The sequence below is a fragment of the Neolamprologus brichardi genome, unplaced genomic scaffold (assembly GCF_056152115.1).
Source record: "Neolamprologus brichardi isolate AB-2024 unplaced genomic scaffold, ASM5615211v1 NODE_ptg000032l+_length_1147064_cov_1, whole genome shotgun sequence".
NCBI lineage: Eukaryota > Metazoa > Chordata > Actinopteri > Cichliformes > Cichlidae > Neolamprologus > Neolamprologus brichardi.
Window position 1 is genome coordinate 1,064,468 of NW_028270039.1, and position 11,346 is coordinate 1,075,813.

Genomic DNA, 11,346 nt, shown 5'->3' on the forward strand with positions numbered 1-11,346 from the left:
ATTTGTTTGATGATCTTGTAAACAATCTGATGCGGTTTAGTTGCTTATGTGACTCTGCAGCAAAGCAGAAAACGCCATCATCTCCTATTTCATGACTTTTCATAATATTGGTTAATTCATCATGTTATAATTTTGGGGGTGTGAAAAAATATATATTCATTAATACCTGGGAATGCTAAGTCAAGCATTTTTACTTTTCCATAGAAATACATGTAAAATCTGCTCCACAACTGCACAAGTCTGGTTGTGTAGGAAAACATGTTCATATATATTCTGATTTGAAGGCTGCTGCATCATGAGCCACAGAAGACTAGATGAGATTGTTAGATAAATATATTAGGCAATATAATTATGAATATGAATAATTATTACAGGCCTGAACCACAGTGAGAGAAACTAATCTGAGCAAGAAGGAAAAAAGTGCTGACTCAGAAGTTTCAGGCCAGAAGAGCAGAGGTGAGGTGGTGAAGAACTGCAGACTGACAAGCTGAATAAACAGTGGGACAGAAGCCAAATATGGATACTTTTGGTTTTACACAATTCAATCTATGACAATTTGTTTTGTATTTTGTTGTAATTCACTGTTTGGTGAATTTTAAAATATAGGCAATGACTGGTTCAGTCTTTTTTAATGCAATCTTTATTTGAGCAAAAACACATGATCCAATATTTGTCATCAACTTTCCAGAATTTTCCTCTTCAGCAATTATTTAGATGTGCTGTTGGTTGGACCCTTTCCTTATTATTAGATTCTAAACTATGTTTTAACTTTACAGTCTGTAATGAAATAATCATTTGTGAAACTTAAACTAACAAAATCATATGACTGTTTGGCAGTTTTAGTTTTTGCCAGCTAAAGCAACTAAATAAGATCAGCATAAAGAGATGATGAATATGTGTTATCTTTTGTTTAAATATGCTCTTGAGTTCTCACTCTAGCCTGTAGTTTTGAAGTAACACACACTGCATAAGATAAGAATAGATATGATCAACTTTTCAGCAGTAGGAAGTAAGTACATATATTTTTATGTTCACTAAGGGTGAAAAAAAGAATGTTTCACAGTTCTTCCACATGTTTTTGGTTAGCTGTCATGTATTGAGCTGCTGCTTTGGTTCCTTCATCCACTCTGCTTCTTATCTCCTCCAGTTTCTGGACCCTCACTCTTTCTCCGCTTTCCATCATCTTCTCAATCAGGAAGTCCAGGTGGACAATAGTGGACGCTGAATCAGCTTTCAGAGCGATCTGCTCCAGTCTGACTACATGTTTGTAGGACTCATCCAGGAACTCTGACTTCTCTGCCTTCAGTTGATTTATTTGCTTTTCAAGATTTTCTAAAAGACTCAACTTTTTCTCACTTTCTGTTTTATTCTTCTCGTACTTCTCTTTCATATCTTGAGGAGTTCTCTGAACTTTCCGTGTCTTGGTCACGTAGATCCATTCCTCTTTCACATGATCTGATGCAGGACACTTATTGGTACAAACAAGGCAGCGGCCTTTTTTCATGATCTTGCATTTACTTGCCCTCAATGCCCTTCTGCATGGATTGTGACAGGTCTCCTCACAGACTTTACAGCAGACAGCTGCTTTATAAAAAAACAGACACTTCTTTCCATCCACAGGTTCTCTATCTTTGAAGATCTCATCAACTTCTACAGTGAACATGTTATTCTTCATGTCTTCTTCATGTTTCTTTAGAGCTTCTTGAATCTGTGCGATTTCTTCCTTTTTCAGTTCAGTCAGCTCGATTCTCTTTTTCAGGTTTTGGATGCAGGCCGTCAGTCCAATGCGTTCATTCAACACTTTAACAGTTTTCTTCAGTTTTTGAGGTGAAGTTTTTTCCAGGAATGCTGTGAGTTCTCTCATTCCTTTCTCTGATATTTCATTCGCACATTTCAGGAATTCTTCTTCCTCTATTCGTTCTTCGTGCTGACAGTTATTAAACAGGAAGTGAACAAACTGATTCATTTCATTTTTGGCACATTTAATATTTGCAGCTTCAAGAGCTAGAAACACATTTTTGGGTTTTCTTCCATCTGAGTGTGTGATGAGAGCTACAGTGTTTTTCTCCAGGTCTTTACCAAACAGAGATATCATTGAATCAAAGATGTACATCAGTCGGTGATTCAGACGATTATCTGTTGCCTTCATCACCAGACCCACTGCATGAACTTCTTGAACTTGATCCTCTGATCGAAACAAGTCCAATAATTTTTCACTGACCTTGTCATCATGTTCTCTTTCTCTGCTTATTTCATATCCAGGAGTATCGATGATGGTCAGAGAGTAGGGCTGAGTTTTATCTTCAAAACCAAAGATCTCGTACACAATCACATCTGATGTCTGACTTTCTGCCTGATTTTTCTCCTCCTCCTCTACGATCTGAAACCAGACTTCATCCTCCCACGTCACTCCCATGGTGTAGTTGAGCAGAGCGTTGATCAGAATAGATTTTCCTGCGCCTGTTTCACCCACAAGTAAGATGGTTTTATTTGTCTTTTTTCCATTTTTTTCACCAACAGTCATTCTTGTCAGAGTTGTAAACTTCTTTTTCTTTAGTTTCAGCTTGTAAACAGCTGGAGGTCCTAAACGGATGTGAATACTTCTGGAGATGATGTCCTTGAATTTGGGGAATTGGTTTGAGTTCCTGCAGAAAAATGTGATCATTCACTTATTTAAATTCAATTCTCAGACTTTTTTTTTATCCTTCTGCTTTTCTACAATTACTCAAGAACCATCAGCATATTTTCGCCATCTTGCAATTCAAATTAAGTATAATAAAACCAATTATATGTTAATTAAAATTTAACAAAAGTGGTTATGGGTAAAAATCTTTTATCTGTATACATGGAACAACATGTTCTCACTCCCAAAGCGTAACATTTTACGCTAGGTGACAAATCTTCAGAATGTTACGCTTTCAGCCAGCCAACACATCCCTATATTATGAGTTCAGATAAATGTGGAAACATGAGAACCATTTGGAATGAATCTGCACGTGTCTGTTTATTTTACTGTAATCGCTTTGGAAAACACTAACTATTCCTAACCCTAACCATAAGGTTATGGTTATTGTTAGGAATAAGGTTAGGGTTAGGGTTGGAATACGCGGCTGGAATGTGTGTTACCGCCGGGAGCGTTAATAAATTGGATTCTATCCACAACCCGGCGGATATCATAGGAACGTGGAAGGTTATCTTTCGCGTTCCTCAGGAACCCCTCAGGACATGACAAATTGTCGGTATATTACGAGGTCGGAGTGAGAATGGGCTGCAAGAAACCACAACCACTGACAAGCCAAATCAAATTACTGTCAATCACATTTCCTACAACTTTAGATTTCATACAAATTTAGCTTCACAAAATAAAAGGATTCAAACATCCACATATAGCTATAGTAAAGGCTTCTAGTCTTCAGTCTTATGTAAGCTTGTTAAAAAGAAAAATACAGTGGAACCCCGACTTACGAATACCCCATTTAACGAAAAATTCAAGTTATGAAGGCACTTAACGGCAATATTTCTGCCCGAGGCATGGCAAAATGCCCGTGTAACGAAATCTACTGGCTCTGATTGGCTGAGCCCACAATGCCCACAAGTCCCGCAATGCCTTCCGAATCATGTGACAACCCCTTGGCCTTCATACTTGTGCTTTGCTGTTCCACTTGAACGACGTATTGTTGTTGCAGTTAGCAATTAGTCTATAGCCTATCGTTCACTCAAAAGGCGCGATGGGTGCTTCGACTTACGAAAATTTTTGACTTACAAAAGACTCTCGGGAATGAATTAATTTCGTAAGTTGGGGTTCCACTGTATGTGAAATATTTAGCCCACAGTTGTCTAATGGCAAAAATTAAAAACAAACAAACAAACAAAAAACAGTTCTTAAAAAAATTAATATCAGAAAGTCAGTCACATTATCCTCCATCTTTGTAAGCACTCAGTAGTGACTTTCTGTGCAAACTGAAGTTTTGTGAGAAGTTTTTTTTTTTTTGCTTTGGGGGATTGAACTTTGTGTTTGTGTAATCTGAAGCTTTTGTAAATGACAGTTTTGATAATTTACACAGTTACGCAGATGTTATTGATACTAACCTGTAACCTAAAATTCAATGTACAAAAGATTTTCTTTTAATAAACTGCCATTTTAGTTTTCTGTTTTATGCATTCGGACGTACACTACATTGATTTGTTTGATGATCTTGTAAACAATCTGATGCGGTTTAGTTGCTTATGTGACTCTGCAGCAAAGCAGAAAACGCCATCATCTCCTATTTCATGACTTTTCATAATATTGGTTAATTCATCATGTTATAATTTTGGGGGTGTGAAAAAATATATATTCATTAATACCTGGGAATGCTAAGTCAAGCATTTTTACTTTTCCATAGAAATACATGTAAAATCTGCTCCACAACTGCACAAGTCTGGTTGTGTAGGAAAACATGTTCATATATATTCTGATTTGAAGGCTGCTGCATCATGAGCCACAGAAGACTAGATGAGATTGTTAGATAAATATATTAGGCAATATAATTATGAATATGAATAATTATTACAGGCCTGAACCACAGTGAGAGAAACTAATCTGAGCAAGAAGGAAAAAAGTGCTGACTCAGAAGTTTCAGGCCAGAAGAGCAGAGGTGAGGTGGTGAAGAACTGCAGACTGACAAGCTGAATAAACAGTGGGACAGAAGCCAAATATGGATACTTTTGGTTTTACACAATTCAATCTATGACAATTTGTTTTGTATTTTGTTGTAATTCACTGTTTGGTGAATTTTAAAATATAGGCAATGACTTTCTTTTTTAATGCAATCTTTATTTGAGCAAAAACACATGATCCAATATTTGTCATCAACTTTCCAGAATTTTCCTCTTCAGCAATTATTTAGATGTGCTGTTGGTTAGACCCTTTCCTTATTATTAGATTCTAAACTATGTTTTAACTTTACAGTCTGTAATGAAATAATCATTTGTGAAACTTAAACTAACAAAATCATATGACTGTTTGGCAGTTTTAGTTTTTGCCAGCTAAAGCAACTAAATAAGATCAGCATAAAGAGATGATGAATATGTGTTATCTTTTGTTTAAATATGCTCTTGAGTTCTCACTCTAGCCTGTAGTTTTGAAGTAACACGCACTGCATAAGATAAGAATACACATGATCAACTTTTCAGCAGTAGGAAGTAAGTACATATATTTTTATGTTCACTAAGGGTGAAAAAAAGAATGTTTCACAGTTCTTCCACATGTTTTTGGTTAGCTGTCATGTATTGAGCTGCTGCTTTGGTTCCTTCATCCACTCTGCTTCTTATCTCCTCCAGTTTCTGGACCCTCACTCTTTCTCCGCTTTCCATCATCTTCTCAATCAGGAAGTCCAGGTGGACAATAGTGGACGCTGAATCAGCTTTCAGAGCGATCTGCTCCAGTCTGACAACATGTTGGTAGGACTCATCCAGGAACTCTGACTTCTCTGCCTTCAGTTGATTCATTTGCTTTTCAAGATTTTCTGAAAGACTCAACTTTTTCTCACTTTCTGTTTTATTCTTCTCGTACTTCTCTTTCATATCTTGAGGAGTTCTCTGAACTTTCCGTGTCTTGGTCACGTAGATCCATTCCTCTTTCACATGATCTGATGCAGGACACTTATTGGTACAAACAAGGCAGCGGCCTTTTTTCATGATCTTGCATTTACTTGCCCTCAATGCCCTTCTGCATGGATTGTGACAGGTCTCCTCACAGACTTTACAGCAGACAGCTGCTTTATAAAAAAACAGACTCTTCTTTCCATCCACAGGTTCTTTATCTTTGAAGATCTCATCGACTTCTACAGTGAACGTGTTATTCTTCATGTCTTCTTCATGTTTCTTTAGAGCTTCTTGAATCTGTGCGATTTCTTTCTTTTTCAGTTCAGTCAGCTCGATTCTCTCTTGCAGGTTTTGGATGCAGGCCATCAGTCTGATTCGTTCCTTCAGAACCTTTTTGGTTTTATGCACGTTCTGAGGAACAGTTTCTTCCAGGAATGCTGTGAGTTCTCTAATTCCTTTCTCTGATATTTCATTCGCACGTTTTAGTAATTTTTCTTCTTCCTCTATTCGTTCTTCGTGCTGACAGTTATTAAACAGGAAGTGAACAAACTGATTCATTTCATTTTTGGCACATTTAATATTTGCAGTTTCAAGAGCTTTAAACACATTTTTGGGTTTTCTTCCATCTGAGTGTGTGATGATAGCTACAATATTTTTCTCCAGGTCTTCTCCAAACAGAGACATCATTGAATCAAAGATGTACATCAGTCGGTCGTTTAATCGATTATCACTTCCTTTGACGACCAGACCCACTGCATGAACTTCATCAACTCCATCCTCTGATCGAAACAAGTCCAATAATCTTTCACTGACCATGTCATCATGTTTGATCCCTCTGGTACTTCCATATCCAGGAGTATCGATGATGGTCAGAGAGTAGTGCTGAGTTTCATCTTCAAAACCAAAGATCTTGTACACGATCACATCTGATGTCTGACTTTGTGTCTGACTTTTCTCCTCCTCCTCTACGATCTGAAACCAGACTTCATCCTCCCACTTCACTCCCATGGTGTAGTTGAACAGAACATTGATCATGTTAGATTTTCCTGCGCCTGTTTCACCCACAAGTAAGATGGTTTTATTTGTCTGGTTTCGATTTTTTTCACCAACAGTCATTCTTGTCAGAGTTGCAAACTTCTCTTTCTTTGCTGTCACCTTGTAAATAGCAGGAGGTCCTAAATGGATCCTAACACTTCTGGAGATGATATCCTTGAATTGGGGTAATTTGTTAGAGTTCCTGCAGGAAAATTTCATAAATCACCCTTTCAAAGTGGATTTATGGATCTCTTTTCATCATTTGAAATTATGCTATCTAATTTTATCTCACACTTATCTGTGATCTGCATGTCAGACACAAAGGCAGTAAAGATTTGCATGAGTCTTCAGAGATCTAATAAAAAATATGTAAGTTCTACTTTTGCAAAAAGAATTTATGGATGATTATTACAGATTTAGTTTCCACAACTAAATCACAACTGAACTACAAAATGTTTAACATAAGTGTAATGAAACAGAGAAACCTTTAAAAATGTTCATATCCTTACAAGAGGAATTTTTTTTGGAACTAAAAACTGTACATAAACTCTTAAAATGTTCTAACATTTTTATACACCTTACAGCATTATTTAAAAACTCAGAGGGTCAGCTCTAGTACTGTGGTGAGCCCCAGTTGTGTGTCCAGTTAGCAGACCAGTAGCTTTTTATTTAAGTGATTCTTTCATTTGCCCTTTCCTTTGTTTTGGGATTTTTTGATTCACATAGTGGCCTACAGTCACTTTAAATTAAACTCCATGATAAAATGTCATTCTAATTTGTTGCAACAACATTAATAAACTGAAACAATAGTTGTATAACACCGTTAAGAAGATCCAAAATGTTTTACAGAGGAGGAAAATTGTAATTAAATTCATCACTAAAGGGCAGTGTGCAGAAAGACAAATTTAAAAAAAACAAACAAACACACACACACTCCACAGGTGAACACGGAGGTGAGGTGACTTGTCATAAATTAGGCTCGTCACCCTGTAGTAATGTGTATATGAAATAATCACTTTGCTCATTTCTATCTCTTTCCAGACTTAAAGTAGAGAGTGTCACAGACAGACCACCAATAAAATTAACCATTTTTGGGTTGGATCTAAATGTAAAGTTGTGTTCATGTTAGTGTAACTCACTCATTTGCCATGGTGATGAATTGGGACAGGGATCTTCAGAATCTCCAGTTAGTTTAGAAAAGCACTTGGTTTCTGGATTTAAACACACAAAACAAAACAAAAAAGAAACAATTTTTTTGAGAAAATGAAATAGATGTAAAAACTTAATTTTTAAAAATTATTTACTGAAGGCAGCTCACATGTGGAGCAGACCATCAAATATGCTTCAATAACATGAAATAACCTATGTTCAGACAACTGACTTCTCCTCTTTCTACTTTTAAAGTTAATGCCTAGGTATAGACCAGCAAATAATTCCCAATATCCCACTTCACACTGTCCAACCTATCTATCTATCTATCTATCTATCTATCTATCTATCTATCTATCTTATTGACTGTGCATTAGCAAACACTTGTGATATCAGAATTTCAGACATACCATATCATAATTTATTTATATAGCACTTTCACTAGCTGGTCCCACATCATTTTAGGTTTGGCAGCCTTTTAGTGGGTAGAGCTGAATGGCTTGGACAAGAATTGAGCTGCGGTTTGGGGAAGGCTTCAAAGGGGACTGGCGATGGCTCCTGGGCCTGGCAGATCCCCAAAGAAGTCTGTGAAGGTTCTCAGTCATCCAGGTCATCGTAGTGTAAGGAGCTTGGAAAGAAAAGCATCTGGACTTCTTTGAGTTGCTTGAAGACGTTTCACCTCTCATCCGAGAAGCTTCTTCAGAGTCCCAGATTTAAACCCACTGGGAGTATCCCCCCAAAGAGGGACAAAAGGACCCCCTGATGATCCTCTACCTAATCACATGAGCCAAGCTGTGAAAACGGGTATGGGTCACAATCAGCCAGGGTTTTGGGTGAGTTCATTGTGAAACCTGGCCCCACCCTATCATGTGATTTCCTGAGGTCAGATGGCCCAGGATGTGAGTGGGTGTTTAGGTGTCTGGGAAGGGATCTCAAAACTGGATCATAGATGGCAGACAGTTGGTGTCGTAAGCCCCCGCCTCTGTTCAAAGATGGTCACTCACAGTGGACATAAATGGCTTCTTTCACTCCTCTTTCAAACCATCTGTGAATATAAATGCAGAAAAACTGGCAACTTGTTGACAGGAAGCTTGCCGCTGCATTTGTGAATCAGGAATAAAGAAAGAACCAGACATCTCGGTGCCGGAAGGGTTTATTACTGCTTTGCAATAATGGATCCAAAGAAACTGGCAATGCAGTGGTAGAAGTTTGCTGCTGTGATTGCGAAGGATGGATATAGAGGGAATCTGCTAGAAGGATTTGCTTCTGCTTTTGCCATGATAGATGCACAGGAACTGGCACCTCAAGGGTAAGAAGCTTGCTGCATTTTGCAAATGATGGACATAGCAAGAACCTGACACCGCAGTGTTAGAAGGGTTGGCCACTGCTTTGCGATAATAGATGCAGAGAAACTGGCAGTTCGGTGTTAGAGAAGCTTGATGCTGCATTTGCAAATGGGGGATGAAGGAAAACCTGGCAACCTGGTCCCCTTAAGCAGGGAAGCTGGTAACTGGTAACGCTGACATCCGTCGGCTTTTCGGCTAACTCGCCCGGCTTGTGGGCCTGTTTCAAAGCAACGTGAGAGGAACAGTGAACTCCGCTGGTGGGTGACCCCACTGGTTTTCACGGACATGGTGAGTGGCCGGAGTCTGGTGTGCTTGTTTGCACGTAAACGAGAACGAACAGCTTGTAGATCTGGGGGAACATATATACTGTAGATGAGAACTGGAAAAAGCGTGTTTCGAGGCGCGGTGCCGCTTCTGAAATTCTGATACTTTATCTCCTATAAAAAACAACACATGACCGACCAAAGTGTTGAACAAGTACAATAACAACAATAAATATAATAAATAAATAACAATAAAATATTAAAGCTGCAAGCAGCGTTATGAGGGCCCTCGCACCCCATCGCGTCGAGCCACGCCCAACACCTACAACCAGCACGTCCGATCTGATGTCACATTGATGGAATTCATGCATTTAACCACTGGCTATCATTTCATCTCATTCAATCATGGTTAAAGTCCTCCCACTAGGTGGCACTTTAACCATTACTGACAAATGGCATAACAAATATTTCCGAGCTCGAGTCTAATCACACCTGCCACCTTTGAGAGAGATTGGACATTGTGTTTATGAGTGACAGCAGATTACTGCTTTTTGGCGAGTGATTGAAATTCCACGTGTTGTCTTGACCACCCCGTTTCCCTGAACGTAAAAAGCTTCGCAATTTAACATCACAGAGGTCTTTAGATTCCACACACTGGAGATCGCGTCAATCTGATGAAATCCCTTGGAGGAGTTCGTCAAAGAACGGTGTCTGAAAAGAGGGGAAAATATCGCCAAAATTACACAATTTTAAAATGGCTGACTTCCTGTTGGATTTGGGATATTGCTCCAAGAGACTTTTTTGTACATCTTGATATCTTCCATAAGTTTACCCAGTTTCAGACTTCTACATAAAACACAGAGCAGGGGTGGATGTTTTGAAATTTTGTAGGGGGCGCTGTGGAGCCAATTTGCGCTATTGAATGAAAATGATCACATATCAAGAAAGCCCTCATCACATTGGAGTTGTGCGCCAAATTTCAAGACTTTTTAAACTTTCCAAGCCCCTCAAAAGCCACTTCATTTTTCATAGTGAACCGCATTGCCACTAGGGTGCGCCGTTCAGTTTAAAGTCACAATTTTCTCACGGAAGCATCATGAGGGACTGACGGTGATATTCACCGCTTTTGAGGTGTCCACGATGAACCTGTGAAAATCAGTACAACAAAGTGTAAGCCGTGACATTTCCTGTTCCCATTAGGGGGCGCTCTGCGTATTCCTGACAATGGGCACATCAATCTGTTCAGGGCAGGTCTGACATTATGCCTGTAAAGTTTGGTACTGATCAGACTGGATTTCATTGAGTTATACTAATTTGTTTCTTCATGGCGAGACATAAAAGTTCGCCATGCTTCTGGGGTCACACCCTTTTGCGAAAAGTCACAGTTTTCACTGTAACCCAAGACCAACTCCTTAAGGCTTTCCTGGAGACATTTGAGGCTAAAGATGTCACCCATCACAATACTGTACCCCAAAGTGTAAAACATGACATTTCCTGTTCCCACTAGGTGGCGCTGTCCTTGATGTCAAATATGGCAGTTGAAATATGTTCAGGGCTGGATCCTTATCATATGTGTGCTCTTTGGTCCAGATTGGGCAATGTATGACAGAATGAGAGGCAATAAGATTGTCATGGCGAGTCATTGAAATTCGCCGCGGTGCCACAGCTTCACCGTATCACGAAAACTCAAAAGCTCCGCAATTTAGCATGGCCCAAGTGTGTAGTTGAAACTGACCAAATATGAAGTTTATAGGACCAAATCCCAAGGAGGAGCTTTTAGTGCTCGGGCCCTAATAATAATAATAATAAACGGAGCAGATACAATAGGGCCTTCGCACTTTTAGTGCTCGGGCCCTAATAATAATAATAATAATAATAAACGGAGCAGATACAATAGGGCCTTCGCACTCTCAGTGCTCGGGCCCTAATAATAATAATAAGAAGAAGAAACGGAGCAGATACAATAG

The 11,346-nt window shown here is 38.9% G+C and overlaps 1 protein-coding gene across 1 annotated transcript; it reads right to left on the reverse strand.

Annotated features, from left to right (window-relative positions):
- Positions 1-1,057: 1,057 nt before the first annotated feature.
- LOC148095941 (uncharacterized) lies at positions 1,058-6,816 on the reverse strand. The gene is made up of 2 exons (XM_087836964.1): positions 5,248-6,816; positions 1,058-2,617 (listed from the first exon to the last, which is right to left on the reverse strand). Exons 1-2 carry the CDS (start codon positions 6,700-6,702, stop codon positions 1,058-1,060), a joined length of 3,015 nt encoding a protein of 1,004 aa, XP_087693090.1. The 5' UTR covers positions 6,703-6,816.
- Between the last annotated feature and the right edge of the window lie 4,530 nt (positions 6,817-11,346).

What these genes read in the sequence shown, in the direction of transcription:
- LOC148095941 (XM_087836964.1), bottom strand. Translation starts at nt 6,702, where the DNA reads ATGACTGTTGGTGAAAAAAATCGAAACCAGACAAATAAAACCATCTTA. An exon ending in TGACAGCTAACCAAAAACAT is followed by an intron (nt 2,618 to 5,247) that starts GTGGAAGAACTG and finishes CCCAAATTCAAG; the next exon opens with GACATCATCTCCAGAAGTAT.